Source organism: Condylostylus longicornis, unplaced genomic scaffold (assembly GCF_029603195.1).
Source record: "Condylostylus longicornis isolate FDR11 unplaced genomic scaffold, ASM2960319v2 ptg000044l, whole genome shotgun sequence".
Classification (NCBI taxonomy): Eukaryota; Metazoa; Arthropoda; class Insecta; order Diptera; family Dolichopodidae; genus Condylostylus; species Condylostylus longicornis.
Window position 1 is genome coordinate 11,383,750 of NW_026578013.1, and position 21,892 is coordinate 11,405,641.

The 21,892-nt window shown below is 24.8% G+C and overlaps 1 protein-coding gene across 8 annotated transcripts in view; it reads left to right on the forward strand.

The window, feature by feature from the left end:
• Positions 1–21,892, forward strand: part of LOC129610185 (sodium-dependent nutrient amino acid transporter 1) — a 99,961-nt gene that overhangs the window by 56,471 nt on the left and 21,598 nt on the right. For all 8 annotated transcript variants that reach the window (XM_055522614.1, XM_055522616.1, XM_055522613.1 and 5 more), the window contains one exon: positions 17,120–18,106. In XM_055522614.1, coding sequence (XP_055378589.1) covers positions 17,141–18,106 — 966 coding nt within the window. In that variant the 5' untranslated portion in view covers positions 17,120–17,140. The remainder of the gene's footprint in view (positions 1–17,119; positions 18,107–21,892) is intronic.

Genomic DNA, 21,892 nt, shown 5'->3' on the forward strand with positions numbered 1-21,892 from the left:
TGTTACAGGCAAATGTTATTTGAATGAATATTTTCATTCATTGCTCACATAGGTCCACACTATATATTGAGGTTTGAATAATTTAAAGTATGCGAAGTTATTATTTTTAATAAATAATAGAATCTTTAAAGAAAGAACAATTAATTGAGCATTAATCCGCATAAAATTTTCAATAACAAAATACTTCAGTAATAAAATATTTGATTGAATTCCAACCTAGGCAAGATACAATAATCATATTCTATCAAACGTTCTATGAATGAAACCTCTTGTACACAAAACATTCATGTCTTCATAATATACAACATATAAGGACTCGTACCAATATTAAATTAGTTTAAAACGATTTTCACGTAATATGCTTTCCAGTGTATGATTTTTATTACCCAGTAATTTGATACAAAATAAAGAAGGTACAAAGAACATAAAATAAAAAAAAATAAAACCACAGTCACAGTTATAGAAAATCACTAATAACATGTAAGAGTTAAAATTAAAAAGATGACGTTGTTTTTTAATCCTCTGATATAGAATTTTTTATGGCATGTTGAATGGTGATGGCAACTGCACATTCAATATGAAAAAACAAAAAATTACTCACATTCTATTTTCTCTCATCATTTGTACAACAAAAATTAAAACTGAAAAGCAATAATGTTGTGGCTACCTTATATCTTAATACCCAATATATTTTTTATCTTTAAAACCGTCTTTGAATGAATCATTAAAAATTTTATTTTGTAAATTGATAAGTCACGTTGGAATTTTTTAAATTTATGCTATTAATAACTGGTTTGAATACAATATTATAGCATGTGCTTCAATTTTTTCCTCCATTGGGTGATGATTTCTTCACCTTTACTTTGATTTTTTTGATTATTTTTTTAAATTTCATACGAATTCATGTGAATTCGTACTAAGTTTGATATTTTATTTAATTAATTTCAATATTACCTAATTTTTAATCGAATTAATTAATTATTATTGAATATCGTAAAAATCTTGAATAATTTAATTTCATTATGTTAAATTAACTTTTTTATTAATAAAAATTAATCACAGATTTTCCACTTAAAATAATTTTTAAATAATAGCAAATAAAGTAAAATAAAACAAAAAATATAGGCTAAAATCTAAGTTAGAACCAAAGCTGTATGAAAGCATAGCAATAGAGAAAGTGTAAAATTACATAATTTTCTGTTTTTTGCATGTAATAAGCAATTTTTAAAAGAGAGCTTTTAAACTTAAGTGCTAGAACTCATATATTAGAAATCTGATTCAGAACTCTAAGTAAACGAATTTACTTATTCAAAATGCTAGAGCAAGCCCCAATAAATCGACATTATGCCGTTAATCTCAACTCATAAAATTCAATTGCTCGTAATCCTTTCACAATATTTTAAACAACATACATATAAGTAAAAGCTTAGAATGTCCCAGTATCTTCACATTAAAGTTAAAGTACCAATAATAAGAAAACGTATTAATTAAAAAAATTTCCACAACTTCATCGGTTCAAGCATTTTACTTTTTAAGCAGATGCGCTATCATCACTGATCGCATTGCATTCTAGTCGAACCAAATTTCACATGTTTTCAACTCCAAAAACAGTTTCTTTATGTTTTTCTATCATTCTCTAAGATTATAATGAACGAAATTTCGAACTGTCTTCAGTCTGGATTACTTTGTGAGCTTCTATATTTTTTCTATTTTAGGTGAACAATAAGTTTTAATGAAAATTTATTTTTTGTACTTCTTTTATAAAAACAGTGAATTTGTCATATTTTAAACAAAATTAAGTTTAAGCGATCAGTTCATTTTCTGTTGGAGCAATTTGTAAAATTAGAACCAGATTAAAGCAGGTAGATTTCTTAATTGTTACAATATCCTCACATAGAAGTAAATAAATATAAATTCGAATAAAAGTTTATACAACATTTTAACTCCTATTTTGAGTTAAAATTTTAAAAATACAAATTCAACTTTCAATATTTTGCATGACAAGTTGATACTCTGGACACGCGATATCTATCGCAATATAAAGTGTATAACTAGGTATATAATTTTATCAAATTATCCCAAAAGTTGATTGGTCTTTCCAAAAGTTGATCAATCCGTGACATAGCAAAAAAAATTCATATTTGAAATTTCACAAAATTGGTTCGGCCGAACTTGAGATAAAAATAGTACATTAGATGTTTTAAAAATAGTTTATATACGCTTTTCTACTACAAAGAATTGCGTTCTAACCGAAAACTCAACATCCGAAATTTGATGCCATCACATCACCTCCTTTATTGTATTCAATGCGGTCGGTCGATAAAAATATTCAAAGTTGTATGCTAAAGTTCCTGATTTTATTTTAAATTCGAATTCTCCATTGTTTTATTTATACTTTTTATCTTAAATCAATCAATATACAATACGCACACTACTATAGCTTCTAAGTTCAGGAACTAAATACATTGAGTTTAGTCCAAAATTAAATTACATTCAATGTAAAATGACAACAAATTATTACCAATTATTACAAATTTATTCAGAAAAAAAATAAAAATAACACACATATATACACACATAGCACACATAAATACAAAATACTATATAAACTATGTATATTTGTTTGTACATATTAAAAATGTACTTGTAGTGTCATTGAACTATAACATTATAAAATTTTGACATAGATCTTCACCCTTTAAAAACAATTACGAATACATAAAGAAAACGTGTAGAAATAATGGCCAAAATAATAATTTTTTTAAGAGACAAAACAAACATTATTTTTTTTTTTATTTCAGTGTAATATTCAAATAACTTCTAGATAATTTTTTTTTGCTGACAATTTCGAAAAAATTGTTTTTATTGCATAACTTTCGCAATTACGCTTAATTACAGCTATCCACAAAGGTCATTGAGTGCATCGTATTTTTGTTGCAACTTCTTACAAATGGTATAATTATAAAAGTTTTTCAACGAAAATAGAGTGAAAAAGAAAAACTATAAAAAAGAAAAAAAGCAACAAAATATAGAATAGAAAATATGAAAAAAGAAAAATGAAAAAACTAGTAAACGATACTCGTATTTTGCTAATCAGAGGCGTTTTCTGCATATTAAGATGCTAAATGTTCGTAACATAATCCATACAAATTTCGAGGTGACACACTTGTAGTTCACATTATTAGCTACAAAAGACTAAACTAACCAAACGAAATTTGTATAGGAAATAAATTACGCTCTTCAAAATCTAATTTATATATAATAAAATCTAATTTGGGTACTTTGTCTTCAATCTGAAAGAATTTAATAAAATTTTCTACAGTTAATTAGATTTTTTTTCATTTCTGAAATATTGTTTTTTCTTTTTCAGAAAGATGTTAAATTTGTATTTTCTGTTTATCTATAAATCAAATTAAAACGAAGATCTTAGTTTATGTATAGTTATTGAAATTATGAAAATAATTAAATATATTTTCCGTATCACATTAGTATTCTGATCAAATCTCCATTCAAGATCTGTATTCTGTTTCAAATATTCGGTTTTAACCACTCTTGGAATATTTAACATGTTACATTCTGTGCGCGGAGAATCATACACATCGCATTTCCCATACTGCTCTTACATGGAATTACTTTTAACAACTTGCTTGGCGAGGATTTAAGGGGGAATGTCTCTATCCCATATTTTCATAAATCTGACAACCCTCTATTATGAATATCTAGACTGTAAATTAAAAGAAAAATACTTTGTTTTCCAATATATTGCAGTATATTGCAAAAATTATTTATTTTGTTGGGTAGAGTACTTTTCCCATTAGCCTTAATTGTGCTAAACATTATTTAATATCCATTTTGTTTTAATAATATTCATCATCACTGACATATTAATATTATATTTGCCAACTAATGTTGTACATATAAATATATAACTATATGTACAACATTAGTCAATCAATTTTATGCAGTTTATCTATTTTGTCATTTGATTTTAGATTTCATTTCTGCCCAAGAAGTGAATCAGAAAATATTTTTTAAGTGTCAAAGATATTTAAAAAGTAATTGCCACAATTATGGTATATATTATGTACAAATATGTATGTATTGTATGTACAAATATGTATATATATTCGAACTTCCATTTTATTTCAAAATTGGAGATGATTTTACCATTATTACTTCTATGCGGCGAGTTTGCTAGTAAAATCCAAATCGTTCAAACTCTATGTTTGTCTTTTATAAGCTTTGAATGTGCAGCCCTAGTGTGTATTTCTTAATAAAATTTTTCAATAGAAATAAACAAAGAAAATTTCTTAATACAACTGCAGAGCAGATGGATAATTAAGTGGCCAAAAGAACGAGCTAAGGCAGAAAAATTATAAAATGTTTTTCTTGAAACTGAACTCAAACGGTGACCTACCACTTTCATTATTATCATTATAAAAACTTGGTCAGTCCCAGAGCATTGTATTTTTGTTCCACATAACACATATAACTGATTAGTCTTGTTCATGTGAAGAATACCACTTGCAAAATTCATATCTTCCTACGAATAACAAGACAAATTAGCAAATATAATTGCATGTTAAACTTATGTTTGAATGTTCCGATTAATATAATAGCATTCAAGTTTATTGTAACTTATTGAGCGACTCCAATAAATAGCAAATAATTTAAATATTAAAACAGCCAGTTAGTAATTCCAAAATTTCTCAACATATACTGAAATTTTTACATTTGCATTATTTTTGTTAACAAAATTTTTGCAATTCACTGTATGCTTTAATAACAAAATAACAAGAACATTAAGAAGAAAAAAAAGCAAAAAAAAAACAACACAATAATTTCTTTTGAAGGTTCTATGAACGAAGTACATGATAAATTTTATTACCTTACTCATCAGATTATACTTAAGTTTTATATCAGTGTTGTTGATCTCATATTAAAAAATATTGTAGCAATTTCACATACATACTCGTATATGAAAGTACATAGTATATAGAACACAACCTTTATAAATGTACAAAGAAACATTTTCATATCGCATACAACAAAAACGCTTTAATCTTTAATTATAGTTTAATATTAAAAAATAAGAAGAAGAAAAGAAAGAAAGAAAGAAAAACAATTTTTATACGCGATCTTCAATTAAATATCACCACCTAGTTCAGTCAAGTCAAGACAATTATTAATTTCACCTTTAATTTACATGGTGTGATGTGATTTTCTGTAAGAGATAAATTGAAATATTAGCAAAGGCAACAAAAAAAAAACAAGTTTAGTAAATCATATGAAACATACAAACATTCCTACAAACGTATAAAAAAGCGTAAATAAGTTAAGAAATTGCTTGTTAATATTGTGATGTACAGAAGAATTTTAAAAGACTTTAACCTTGACATAGGTTTATAATGTGCGAGAATACGCAGTTTTTATATACTTTGTAATTTTTGAACAAAAATATTCACTGAAATTTAAACAAGCAATCGAACAGAACAATAGAGTAAGACAATAAGGCTATTCGGAAAATTTTTTTCCTACTGTTACAATAAGAATAAATTGCTAATAAATTTAAATTTTAATAAAATTTTTCCTATGATAAGCATTAATTAAAATTATTATCGGCAAGCTTTTAACCCTGAAATATTTTTAACAACAGACATAATTTACAATTCTGCGAAACTAGCTCTTGAATTCTACCTAAGTGTACCTATATACACAAAAATAATTTCAGTGAAGCTTCTTCTTCAATAAGTTAATAAAAAGACCTTATGAATATTCATAAATCTAACCAAAAGTTACATTCATTTGTTTTATCCAAAACACCTGAATAATACAGCAAAATACACCTGATACTCGTAATAATTCCAATATATTCCAAATAAAATATCTTTAAAGATTATATGGTAACTTCTCTTACACTTCACTTAATTAATAACAAAAATTTAAACATTTTATTTAAAACTGAAATGAAATGGTTGATAAGACCGTTCACTGTCAGTTCACGATTTCTTGCGGTGCGTCAAAAATATTTAAAATGAAACAGTTGAAAACTGAAAAAGACCAACCGCGGTGTTTAATATGCGGTTTTATTCAATTATTGTATTAACTATGTTGATTTTAAATTTATAATGAAAGATAACTGTTTATTAATTATAATTTTTTATGATTGATACCATACCTTCTTTCGAGGATATAGAATTTCATTTGGAAAAAACAAAAATTTATATTTCAATTATCCAAATTTTTGCCTCCGTCTTTTTTGCTTTTGTCATAAAAACTTATTGGAAAATTATTTCTAAAAATAAATGTTGAAGTAAATTTTAAATAAATTCTTTTTTATAGTAGTTTTATATTAGTTATATAGATAGACATTAATAAAAAACTCCCCGTTTTGAGAAAGTTGTGATTTTAAACTTTAATAACAAAAAATCAAGTCTTCTTGACTTGTCAAGATCAGTCACATTTAACACAGAATTTTAAGTATTGCATAGTCACATTGCATTGACTATACCAATTACTAAACAAATCTAACTATATAATTATTTATTTAAGTATTTTCGCTTAGGAATAATATTTTAATCGAGAACAATACAACGATGACCTAAGGAACCACTTATAACGAAAATTATTCTATGAATAAATTGGACTTATAATAAGAAGTTACCTATAAGAAACAGGTCAACCTTGATCAAATAAATTAGTTCACAAACAAATTTTTTTGAACCTTTTTCTCTCGAAGAGAAAAGTATATCGCAAGCACGATAAGGTGCTTGTATACATACTATACTATACTAGACAAGTATACTTCTATACTTGACACCTGTAGATATGCAACTGAATAAAATTTTTGAATAATGATTTTTGTATGACGTACAGTTGAGGCACTCATCGTATTAGTGGTCTACTTAGAAAAATGACATTTCGAGTAAATTGCAATTGAAATGTTAAATATTTAATTTCATTTTCAAGATATTTTTAAAAGCCAAAAACAAACTCATGTCAAAATAGAGTGAAAAGAGGAGTAAATTAAGTATTTTGGAAATATAAAACAATTAATTCAATAATTAAAGCTCTATTGAACATAATAACTCATTTTTGCCAAAAAGGTTGTATAGGCCACAAAAGCGCTGAGCGCCTCAGTTGTAATACGATGTATAGATAATTCAAGTAAAAGTTCTGAACTAAATGTTACACGTTATATGAGTAAGAAGAGTTAACTATAATTAATTATATTTTTCAAAATCGCCTCAATGATATTAATTTGGTCTAACAAGAATTATGATATACTGCTGCATAAAATCTTAAAAAGTTGGAATAAATTGAAAATTTTAAATAAGTTCAAATTAAAGAACTATATAATAAACACTCATTCTACAATAAATTTCTGTCATCAAATTCTTGTACAATCAATAAATGCACAATATTATTCTTAACCTTTTTTTATTCAGTAAATAATAATAGGTTTTTCCCCTAATCTATATATTTACAATAATGTATCTTTTGTATCTGTATTACAGAATAACCTACTAAGAAGGAAATACCTAACTTAAGTGTGAATTTTAAAGTTTTTTTCTCTAAATTTACTTAAAATAATAGACATGTGACGGAAATTCAAAGAAAAATTCATAAAAAACAAAGAATTTTCCGTTTTTGTTATTTTATTTCCTAAACATCTAAGGTGAAAAAGATGAAATTATAAACAAAAAACATTTCTATCACTTAATTTTTTAAAAGTTTAAAAAAAATGTTGCAGAAAAACTTAAAATGAAAAAATTGTAATAACCTTGAAAATTTTCTTTTCAAAATTTTTTTCTTGATTAGCAACAATTTCGTATGTTTATGTGTACGTGTAGAATAATCGAATAATCTCTAGAGTCATAAGCAAAGAGGGTAATTATCTTCAAATCATCTAACCGGCACTAAATATATTAAGGAGGGTTTCTTCAAATATACAAGAGAATTAACATTTTTTTTTTGTCTTGCAAAATTGCACAAAAATTATTAACATTTAAATTTAATGGGCAGTAAAGGTCATTTTTAAAAATTATTAACTATAACCACAAATTTAACTGATTCACTAAAATATTTCTTCAATTTTAATTTGCATTTTTTTTTTCTTTCATTATTTTGTAAAATTATTATTAAATTCATTATTATTATTATTCGTTAGCCAATTGATCAAAAGGCAAAAATAAAAATATTAAAAAAATAAAATGACATCATTTTTTTTTTAATTTTTATAAATAAAAAATTTACGCTTTATGAATTCCTTTTGACTTATTGTAAATTTTTTCTTAAATTTAATATTATTAATCCGAAATTTCTCATAAAATTCGTTATATAATATGCATATTTATGTCTATTTTATTAACAATATTCACATTACACATACCTATATACACATATAAAGTATTTCTATTCATAAAATTCTAATGATATTTCTGTCAGGTATTATGAGATAATCTGCAATATCATCCTTTTAAGCTTAGAAATTTTTTTAAGTGTACATTTACGTAACTTTTATAAATTCCTTATGAATTATAATAAGTCTAAAATATACACACATACTCGTAAAATAACAACCAAAAATCAATAAATCATAAATAATAATTTAAAAAAAAAACAAAAATTAATTCTTGTCAACTATACGAAAATATTATTTAAATTAATTTAATTGTAGACAAATTAAAATTTTATACATGAATTATTTGCTTATAAAAACAAAATAACTAACTAGTTTGTGATAAAAGAAGGTTTTACAAAAAAGCACATTTAACAAATATTGAATGGCATTACGGAATTGCAGATTTAGTTAAACTAGTAATAAGCAGAATTATATGAGTATAGGAACTGTTTATAGTATAGGGTAAATAAATTTTCCTATAACATAACCTTATTTTAGAGTTGATCCACTGAATAATATTCAAAAACAATTTAAAGCCGTAGAAATCGTATTAAGTAAATTGATCATGCTGATCTACATATTATTACAGCTGTCATATGCAACAGTTTTGAAAACTGTGAATACAACAAATGACACGTTTGTCGAAGGTAAATTTTAGGAAATTCATATCGGGCTTTCAAACCCGTTAGGATTTTTTCTTTTTTGCAAGCGAGAGAATTAATTCATATTATTTTATTTGTGAGAATCTTAATTAATCTATACTAATCTTACAAACTTCAAATGTCAGCTTTTTCTAAAATATTTGCAAAAAAAAGTAAATACACCAACCATACTGGAAGCGACATGTGTCATTTACGTCAATTTTTAAAATAAAAACACTACATAAAAATAAAATAAATGTTCTGCGTTTTCAAATTTTTGAAGTTTTCCAAATTTCGGTGAATTCTTCCAATGACTTTGAAAGGTAGCAAAAAGAAAGATTTTTAAAATTTAGAAATAAAAATTTAAAGTCTTTCCTATTTTTAAAAAATTTTCAAGGCACCTGACACTTCTTTTTTACATATGTAGATGTGGATTTTCAGAACAAACGAGTGTAAAATTTGACCATAATGCTTTTTTTTCAAATAATTCGAAATCATTTAATCATGTCAGATTCAAGGTTAATATTGATTATTGTATTTTTAGTTAATTGAGTTACTATACCCACAACAAAATCATTTGATAATGTTCTAGTCAAAAAGCTACTATAGTAAGGTCTAAACTTTTCTCCTTTAAATCTTTAACATCAACTGTTCCAGGAGAAGTAGTATCATTAAAAATATTTTTAATTTCACTCAAAACCTTTTTATAGGGTCTAATAATTATTTTGTTAGAGGGAAGTAAGAAGTTATCGTTAAACTGGCAACTCTTACAATGACGATGTAAAATTTTTTAAAAAGTTACATTCGATTTCCTTAACTTTGAATGTAAACGAAATGGAAAATAATATAAAAACCAATTAACTTTAATGGGAAAGCCAATTAAGTTCAGCAGAAGTTCTGTTACGTTTCTTAAAGATAATCATTCGGAAGTTCTTTAAATTAAATGCTTCAAATTTAATGTGAAAAGCGTTAAGGGCGTAAAAACCCTATACCATTTTTGTTAAAATGATAAATCTCATCCTCTACTATAAGGTGGGCACAATTTAGATAAAGTGCAATTCTCAATCTTTACCATAGGAATAATAATTTTTAGAAATAATTTTAATTAATGCTTCTTTGAATAATTTAAATCGTGAAATGTTTAAAGAATCGAATAACAGTAAAACATCAAAATTTACTTTAACATAAAACCTTTTAAATTTAAACTATTAACGAGCTTTAAATCTAAATTAGTCACTTATTTTAAGAATATTTTTTTCTGTATTCTTCCTAAGCATCAACGAACTCAATTGAATATCGCAAAGGAAGCATTTTGAATTGGAAGTTCTTTCAGAAATGATTGCCAATTTTTGTATTTTTTTTTCTTTTCACATTACCAATATATTTTATGTGAAGATTCTCTGTGGTAGGTTATCATTAGGTGGTATAGGTATACCTTAACTATCATCAATTATATCTTAAGAAAAAAAAGAATTGAAAAAAAAAATCACAACATCTAAGTAAAAAAAAACTGTGATTATCTTAAAATTAAATGTTGATTGATGAAGATATTTCGTGTAAGTTGGCAAATAATACCTTTAATCACAGTAATCGAGGAATGATTTTGAATATTTTTCTGATTACTTTGTAATAATACACGTTCATATAGATTGCATAAACAAGCACATTTTTCCTTTGAAAGTATTTATTTTGTAATGACTACAATTTGTGTAAATGTTCTTTATTATATCCTAGTTAGTGTTTGGGTATAAAAGTGAGTATTAAAGGTTTATTTTATGCTGACAAAAAGAGTGAGTTTTTTTGTAATATTATTGAAGTTATGACTTTGATATTGATTGATGATTTAATAAAAGAAATATGTAATTTAATTATAAAAAAAATAAGAAAATTGAGATGTAAAATTAAAAATTGTTTACGACAACATGATGAAATTTTGTTAATGTACTTGAAATAGAATTATAGGATTTAATTTCAAAAATTTTTAACAAAAAATTTGTATTCAAAAGGAGGGAATAGGAGAAAAAACTAAGAGATCAAGGAAATGAATTAATCGTACCTTATTATGCAAAAGTACAAGCACTTCAGGATTTAACAATATATAGAACAAGCAACGGTAAGAGGCAGGCTTTTGTAACGGGCATCAAAATCAAATTTAAGGATCCGCTTCATTCCCTAAAGAATTAGTTTTCATTTTAAAAAATCTATAAATGCAAAGAATTTACATTTAATTTGCAATCACTTACAACATTTCGCTTAAGGATGAGATCACTTAAGGGTAAGATAGTTAGCGTTAAATATTTTTCGCCCCACGAATGTCACTAACCTACTTGAAAGAAATCATAAATCTCTGACATGGTAAATCCTTAACCGGCTGTAAAGATTATTTTAATAAATATGCGTAAGTTTTAAAAATATTAAAAATCCTTGCTGCGTCACCATGGAAAAGGGAATTCACTATAGAATCTTTTGATTGCATATTCTATTCCACAAAACAATATTCAAATCGGTACATCAGAAGTTCAAAATTTTCAAAATAGCATTCAACATTAAGTTAAACAAAATATTCACAATAACAATCTCATATTATAACTTAAAGCCTGTACAACTTATTTATTCAATTGCATAATCTTATGATTAACTATTTTTATTGTTTCATTTTTTTTTTTTTTGATTTTATTCATATACTTCCTTTAGAAATCCAAAATAAAACCGTCATATATGCACATTATTTATTAATAATTTCCTTTTCAAAAAAATATGAGGGTGATCAACGAAATTTACATAATTATTCTGACACAAACACGCAGCATTAACTCGCATTGTCTTGACATCCATAAGCATATAATGTTTAATTTGTATTGGATTTACATTTTGAATTAAAATATAAATTTAAAATGTTGTCTACTGCTCAGAAATAATTTAGGCTTCTTTTGATTAAAAGAAAGACTTTTGCACTATTATATTTCCAATGTATTAGTGTACATTATCATATTTGATTTAATGCTCGTAGCTGTTTATTACATATGTATGTACGCAAGTACGTAAATAAATGGCTGAACGTTCTTAATTTACGTTCTTGTACATAAATTATGAAAATATGAACCAAAAACAATTTTTAAGTATAAACTAAAATTTTCTTTATTACGATGATTTAATAAAACTTACGCGCATGGACCGAAATGTAATACGTTGCTGAATAATTGAAAAATGTAAATTGAGCAAATTCAAATGCATTCTTCAAAAATTTCACTATATAATCAGTCTACACAGAAATATTTTTTAATAAAAATATTGATATAATAATAATTATAGCTAAATCAGAACCGAAAATTTATTAATGCCTTATTTATTTAGATTTAGTACTTATTAAGTATAATTTAGTAACGAGCAACTTAAGCTACTACACTGGTGGCACTTTAATAATAATGCTTTTAAATTTCAAGGCATTACATGAGAAGGTTTTACATGAGAACATGTTAAATCTTCCTCTTTAAAAATAAATTTATATTTCGATTCATTTCGCTTTTCAAATGAAAAAAATTTGTTTGAAAAATTTCTAAAATTCAAATATTCTCGATATTACGTTCTAGTATTGTAGTTTCAAGCTTCAAATTAACATTCTAATATTTTCAGCTTCTTTTCGAAGGAATTTTTATTATTTTTCAATTTATTCTGTTAAATATTTAAAATTAGTTTTTCTTAACACTTTTAACGTACAAAGGTTTTGTTATACTATAAGTATATTTATTATTTATGAACCGATATTTTTTATGTTAAACAATGTATCAGTAATTCCTTAAATATTTGTAGAATAAGCAATTACAAAATTTTAAATTTTTAAGTTGTCGAATTTTTTATTACAACAAAAATTGTTTGTAAAATATTGCATATATTCAGGAGACACTTATACATTCTTGAATTTAATGTTTCTAGCTTAAAGTTATTCAAAAAATTAAATTGAATTTGAATTTCTTTAGATTACAAAGAATTATTTTTTGTTTGCAAAAGATTTGTAATCTATGTTAGTATGTCCTAAATACGAGTTTGTTTTTGTTTTTTGAATTTGAGGGAAAATGTAAACCATAACGTGAATAATTTTGGCCTAAATATAAATCATATAATAACCCAAATTCTTACCATAAGATTTACTAAACATTTCTTTTACAAATCAAAAATCGAATTGATCTTCATTAAAAATTATAGAAAGAATAAATTTGGTATAGAAAGAATAAATCTTTTTATACCAAAACTGTTAATTTCTTTAAAATTTTCTTTTATTCCACGAGCATATTCCGAACAGGAAACAATCTATTCAAAACGCCATCAAATACAAAATTGACATCTTTGTTTCACAATATGTTGTATATAAAATAAATGTATGTATATAAGTACATATACAAATTCATACATATAAAAATTTAATATTTGTTTATCTAAAAATAGTTAACTTTGCCGATTCTACGTTGGTTGAATTAATTTTTAAAAATATCATAAAGTATACACGAATATAAAAATATTCTAAATAAAGAATAAAATTTAAATATTATATAAATTTTATATGTGTACATACATACGTACATAAAATTTATATAAACACGCTTACTTACATGCAAAAAAACATAGAAGCCGTTTGAATAAAAATAGCCACTTCTTTAAGAGATTGGTGAATGCCATCAATTTTTATTTGCATATTCAAAATGATAATGTCGTAAATCATCATAATTTTTTATTCACATAAAATACAATTAACTACAACAATGTCATTATATGTGTTTAAGAAACGAAATAACAAAATGGTTGCTTTTCGAATGCAAATTAAATTTTAAAAAATTTTTCTCCCTGTTTTCTTTTTTTTTAATAAATTATACACAATACTGAATCTATTGAACAAAACAAACGCTAGAAATAAATTAATAAAAAATTGATTGAGATAAAATCAAAATTTAATTTGTGTCAAAGAATTTTTATTTTTTGACAGAAAAAACAAATTTTTTTTGTAAAAGAATTAAGAGTATTGTCAATTAATAATTTTAAATCTACTCAAATTGAGTGACAAATGATATTTTTATTATCGCCAACTGGTTCTTATAACTTAACACAATTTTAAATAAAAAAATGTTAGTGAATTTCAGAGAATTTATTTAATTGTAATAATTGTTGGGAAAGTATGCAGAGACATTGTCTTCTACAAAAAAGAGTTCTATTAAGAATTTTATAAAACTTTGAGATTTTCCTCTTTATCTTAAGGCACGTTTAAAGTTTTTCTTAGTGAAAGAAAAGTTCATACAACAATTGTCTCTCATTTTATATTAATTTCAATAATAATATCGTAATAATTTTACTTGCTGAATAAGTCAAGTTAACGTAAGGTTTGCAATTTGGCAGATATCTTATGTTTGTCTGTTTTATACTTTATTATTTAAATACCTTTTGTTTTCTCTAAATTAATCCTCTTCTATATATTTAATATTTTTACAAGTATTTCCATTACTTTAATTATTTTAACATATTAATTACTTAAAGGCTACTACACAAAGGTTTAAAAAACGGAAATTCTAAATAAAAAAAAAAAACAGTCGAATTATGTGGCAAGCAAACAATTAAATCATTAATTAAAATCAAAACAAATTGACACTTCGTGTGTCATAACGAAAACAATGGAATGACACCAACGATAATAAAAAACAAATACAAATTACCAAATTTGTATGCAATTTGAGTTCTTCCCGAATAAAATGATTCTTACGTGATAACTTCAATAATTATTTTTAACCAATAAATTTAACAAAATTCATAAGAACAAAAAATAATTGTCAGAATATGTTTTGGAAATTCTTAAAATTATTTTATTATCAAAAAATAAAAAAAATAAAGTGTTATTGTGCAGTGTACAAAAACTTCTTTAATTTACACAGGCTTTTTAAGATCCAAAAAGTTTTCTAAATCAAAAAGTTTTTGGAATGTTTTCGGATAAACAGTAAATTGTAAAAAATGAAGAATACTACTAATATAGAAAGAAGAATATGTATATATAAGTTTCTGCAATTAAAAATAAATATTGAATGTTCTGATTTATCTGCTACTCACTTAATTTATTCCAACACATCACATAATCAAAATAACAAAACTCTTAAAAAATCTTTAAGAAAAAATCACCCAGTACATTTCTTGTTCTTCAATTTTTAGAAGGTGGAAAAACCCATAAACAAGTGTTAAAAGGAAAGAACTTTTGATTTGACATAGTCACTGCTGATGTTCATCAAATTAATGACTTTTTTTTTCGTTCTTATATTATAAATTTTATGTCACTATTGTTTTCAAATCGCACATTGAGCCATATAGCACCTAAAAAATAGCACTGCGATATTACAAAAATTACAAATTAAAATCAGATATAAAATCGCTTATATTGAAGATAATTTAGTGAAAGCAAAAATTCTGTAGCCCAAAGTTATAGGCAGAATTCTTTTAGCAACTTTGAATTTGTTTAAAAAGTAGAATTAATGGCGTAATAAAAATTAATCAAGCAAATTATTTTATAAAACTACAAGGATTATCACGCATATTTTTCGACTTACCCAAAAAAAATTATGTCGAAGAGCACTTTCAACATTAGGCCTTTTCATGAACAGAGTTTATCGCGATACATGCATGTATAGTCAAAATCGTGCTATACAAATCAAGTTTGTTTATAAATATTAAATTATCAGCAACATAGTAAAATTGTTATGGAAGTAGTACAGTTAAATCGCATGAACTGTTTTACTTTTATAGAATTGTCAAAAATATATATTTGACATATTCATCTCGTTATGTTTTTGTAATATTACGTTAAAGCCCATAATTTTATTTTTTACGATATTTCATGTTAGTATTATTTTATAGGTGCTACAGCTGGCAATTTATTATTTATTAATCACGAACTTCTTAAACAATAAATTTCATTTAAACTAGCAACACCACTTTGTTAAAAAAGTAGAAAGGTGCTAAATAAATAAAGTAAATGTACTAAAAAACCAAACTTGACCACTTGAATTTAACATTGAGTTGTAATTGAAATCTCGCTTCCGAAATGTCTGAAATTAGATTGCTCTCGTTAAAATTCTTATTCACACCAAAGTATTTTTTCTTCATTCTGTGTAAATTATGACATATGTGATTTAAAATCCTCTTCGGGTTTTGGATGAATTTTTATGTTCCCAAATAAATTTCATGTTTTCCTACAAAAAAACTAATATTAACCTACATTAATCGTACCTACATAATTACATAATTGACAGATAGACAATAAAGAATAGATAATGTTGTAAGTTCTTAGATGGACATTTAATTTTCAATACATACAAATGCCAACACATTTTGAATTCTAATGCCTAGTGAGTATGTCTGAAGCTTATTGTTTGTGTTGTAATATCGAATTTACATAAGTGTACATACTAATTTTATTATTGTACTTTAAATTTGTAATAATTATAAACCCGGTCAGATATGCTTGTACCATTTCTGAATTTATTATTATCAATAAACCTTGATCAATGACCTTCGCACATTATTTGTGCGACGAAAAAACTATAGTAAATTAAACAATTCCACTCCTTAATATCACTCACAATTACACACGTTTGCTTACGTATGTCAATATAAAGTTCATTACACTATTGTTACCCAATTTAGTTAAGTAAACTGTATTTCAAGCAACATTCTTTTTATTCTATTGAAAATTTTTAATTTAATTTAATTTAAATTTAATGTGATTCTTTTCATAAATCATACAAACAATATTATACAAAATTTTATTTTTAATTTAAAATTTTTTTCAATCTACTCCCGCATTTTACATGTATAGCTTTAACGTAATTTTATAATCCCAACCAATTAACGAAAATTGTAAAAATTATTCATTCAAACAAACTGATTGATTTTAAGCAAACAAAAAATCAAGTCTATTGTCAATAAAATTCACATTGTGTTTATACAAATAATGTTCATTAAATTTTTAAAATATTTTTCATCTAAATATTTAAATTACTATATACAAGTCTAAAATTATTTGTATTTTTTTTGCTATTTACAGATTTCAAATGTAACAAAACCAATGTCATTTGCTGATCGTTCTGAAATAATTGCAGGAAATAAATTCTCTCCAACGAAATTCAATCGTAATGCATCAACACAACATCATCACGATATTAAATTAACGCGAACATCATCAAAAAATATAACAGTTGAAGAGAAATTTAAATCTCGAATTAGCAATGATTCAGTTTTAGAACAACACTTAAGAGCACATCAAGAAAAATTACAAAAACAATTAGAAAAACGTCAACAACAGCAACAATCAAAACCAATAACATCACATGAGAATGATAATCATCATTTAGATTACCATATTAATCAATTGAATCATCACATCAATCAAAATCGTCGTAAAAACGAGGGCGAATACGACGACGACAATACCACCGATATAGGACTAAATCTTAACAATAATAATCAGCAAATATTAGAAGAAACAATGGGAACGTTAAATAAATCTTCAAAGACTAGTAGTGGCAATAATCATAACAGTTCAAATAGTCCTAATAGTATCAATAATAACTATCAATATCAAAATGATAATCAAATTTTTACAATAACTTCAATTAATAATAACAATAATAGTAATAATGACAGTAATTCTAATAACAATAAAATAACATCATCTCATATAAATAGAACCCATTCAATAACAAATGGTAAAACATCATCATCAATAAATCATCAAAATAATCAGCAAATTTTTCATCAGCCATTACAAGCAACATCTTCAGCAGCTAGTAATACACAAAGTACCATAAATGATACAACAACAACAACTGCAACAACACATGTATTAGATAATAATAATTATAGCAATAATGGTGAATCTACCATTAATAATTTTCATCATCATCATCTTAATCATCATCATCATAATTATGCAAATACAACAACAACAAATAAATCAAGTAATGGTAGTATTGATAAGGCTGGTTCAACAGCAAAATTGATACCTGTTGCAGATGATCAACCAAGCACACAGGTAGGTTTTCTTATTATAATACTTTGATATACGTATATTTACATATACAAATACATATACATATGTAATTGATTAGTATTTTCTCAAATGTTTTACAAATAATTTTGGGATATGAATTTTTAGTGTCGCTCAATAATCAATGAAATATTTTACGTACCTTGCTTATCGCAAAATCTTCCTAAAAATTTTTGTAAAATGAAACATGAATTCAGCTACCACTTGAAAGCATTAAAACTGGATGAGTTTTGAATAATTCAAAATTTTACGTACCTTTAAATAGCCGTGTTTTTAATTACATCAATAGTTGCTCTGCTGTTCATTTTTTTCGACTACCCTTTATAAGAATTTATCTATTTTCTCAATTCAAATTCACATACATACATAAGAATTATTTGAATTCATATAATATTCAAGTCAGATGCCTAATACTAAATCTAATTGTAAAATTTGAAATCTATTTCCTTAAAACTGTCAGAAAAATTATAAATTCGAAACTTCAAAATTTAATAATTTCAAAAACGATTCTAAAATATTTGTTGGGAACATAATAATTAAAATACAAGACAAATAATTCTTCCTTATTTAATAATTTACAATAAATTGAATGCAAGGAAAATAAAATTTAAAAGTATAATGGCCACATGCGGTTTAAGGAAATTTATGCGTCCAACAAATTCGGAAACTTCAATGGAAAGAGCAGAGAAAGATTATAAGAAATTTCGGAAAAATGTGCTTAAAACAAAAAAATCTAGTGGATATACACAATCACCACAAGTAGAAGTACTTTCATATTTCAAAATTAAAAAATTCCAAGATGACCTAGTAAAATTTAATGACATTTTAAAGGATAATTTAAATCTATTGTACCGAATCAATTACATACAAAGAACTCATGGTAAAGTAGATCATATTTTAAAATATTCTAAACCTAAACCATCTAAAACTAAAATTTGGCTGGAGGAAAAAAGTTTCATTGAGAAACAGAATAAAAGAATCGCAAAATTCATTTTAAACGCTTCGCCCAAAGTAGAAACAACTAAAGAACTAGAAAAATTTTGGCATCGTATGCGCCAAGAAATAAAATGTAGAAGTAAATATCCATTAATATTGCCAGGTCTAATTAGATCTAAAGAATTTGAAATAGCTGCTAAGCATAATCGGCCTCTAGTCTATTTGGATGTTGGGAAAAAAAATTTCAATCCATTGGGTCGTTTAATAATAATGTTATATATTGAATATTGTCCGAAAACTGTTGAAAAATTTATTGATATATGTGAAAATCATCGCAATTGGCCACACAATCAGTGTACACCGAAAGAAAAAAGAATTTGTCTTAAAGGAACAGTTTTTACTAAAATTTTTCCTGGTTTATATTTTGAAGGTGGCGATTTATTTGATTTTGATGAAGAAAATTTTGATTATCCAGAAAATTTTTCAGTCGACCATAATCACAAAGGTACACTTTCCATGATGCCAATCAAAGATAATATGGTTGGTACAAGATTCACAATAAGTTTCAAACCGATACCATTTTTGAATGGTAAACGTTGTGCTTTTGGTAAAATTATTAAAGGTGAACACATTCTAGATGTAATCGAAAGTTATGGCACAAAAAATGGAAAGCCCAAATTTTATGTTGAAATAATTAACTGTGGAATATTGAAATTATAAAAATTCACCTAAGCATAATTGTCAATGAATTCTTCAACACACATATTATATGAGTTGATTATTGGAAATGGTATAAATTAAATTTTACTGCTAAAATTCGTGAACGTATAAAAATAAATGAATTTACAATTTTGTAGATTACATCTAAATCTCAAGATAAAATATAAGATACCCTTTCAACAATAATTAGTTTATCGTTTATTTATATATATATATATTTATATTATATATATATATATATATATATATATGTAGGATTAAAAATATGACTCTTTAAGCTATTTAGTAAAGTTAGAAAAAAATAAATTTTAAAAACCACATTTGGTTTACGTCACGAGTGGGTTATTCTCGATTGGGAATATTTTATAAACAAAATTTTAATTATTCTGTCATATACTCAGAAATATTATATTATTATATTTTACGATAAAGATTAAAATTTTTAAAGTACATAGTTAATAACAGAAGTTTCATGCTAGTGTTATAATATAATAACAAGAACGTGATCTTTAATCATATTGTTCCAAGTAATTAATTTTTTTTACACTAATACTTTGAAAATATTAAATTACAACCATTTTTGATAGAGCATTTTATCATTTTACATAGTTCGAGCGCATACAATATTATTCCTCTTCATATTACGCCGAGATACTCGTAATATTCTGTAAAATTCTGTTCTTCTGATAAATTTGAATGAATAAAATTTACTCTTACATTTGATTTTTATTAAATAAAAGCAGAAATATTTTTTAATAAAAAAAAAATATTTACGTCTTATACTTTACGAAAATATTAGTTCATAATTTTCCAGTAAGAACATACGTAGATGCCACATAGATCCCTTAATTTATAATACTTGGAATTTTTTCATTAAATATCGTCGCCCTAAACCACATTTTGCCTACTTTCAAATTAACATTTTCGAGAAAAATGCATTTAAAGTTAAAACGGTTTATTAGAAATTTTTCGAAATCACATCATCACGTAATTTTGAAATTAATTTTTTTTGAAAACTCATTTTAATTACGGAGACTTTGCCATACAATTACAAATTGCCATACATGTATTTGATTTTTAAAAATTTTTCAATATTTGCATATTGTACAACCATAATGAAGAAGGTATGTACACCAAAATTGATTCCTTGTGGCAATCTCGAGAACTAAATCACTAATATATTTAATTGTAATTAAGCATTTCGTAAAACTTGAGGTCCTATTTACAACTCCAAAAAGACCAACAATATGCAAAAACCTTAATTTGAATCAAATATTTTTTATAAAATTTAAATGTTTTTTCATTAACAGTTTACTTGTGAAAAGTATAAGTAAAAAAATTACAAAACTTTATTTTGTAACATGTTTTTCTTCCACTTTAAATGAAAATCAAACATACCCACTATTAATTTACAAATTAATATTGGATTTTATAACCCCAGAAAAGTACCCCCTTTCCATATTTTGATTTCTCGATTTTTTTTTATCAAAAGTTCATTATCGCTTTTATTATCGTAAAAGAAAGAAGAAGTAAAAAATCAGTAGACCGGTCACATTTAATTGTGGCACATAGATCATCAAATCTTTAAATTCTCATAGTGCTAAAAAATAATTATTAACGCTAATTGTTAGCTAGGTACAAATAATAATAGCAAACAAAGTTCGTGCTAAAATCACATTTATTTTTATTTATTCGCAAAATGTGAACACTAAAAATGTAAGACATTCAATGTTATATGATATCCAAAGCAATTAAAAAAGAAAACACATGAATTTAACGTGCTTTTTTTCGCGTATTTTACATATAATCACTTACATAACATTTCTATATTTTCCTTTAAAAATGAAAATCTAGTAAATTTTAAATTGATTTTGTTAACTTTGGGGTACGAAATAAATTCGACCTGGAATAAAATACTAATAAAGTCTCTCTATGATTTCTCTAAACTTTCTTTAAAAGATTTTCACATTTAATTTGATAACTATCGTATATACATAATGTTTTAAATTAATCGTTAAATCAAAAACTCTGGACAAATTCTCTTTAGACCGTTCAACAACTGTTAGAATGCAATGAAAAATTTGACTAAAAAGAACAAATCGCCATATAAACCTT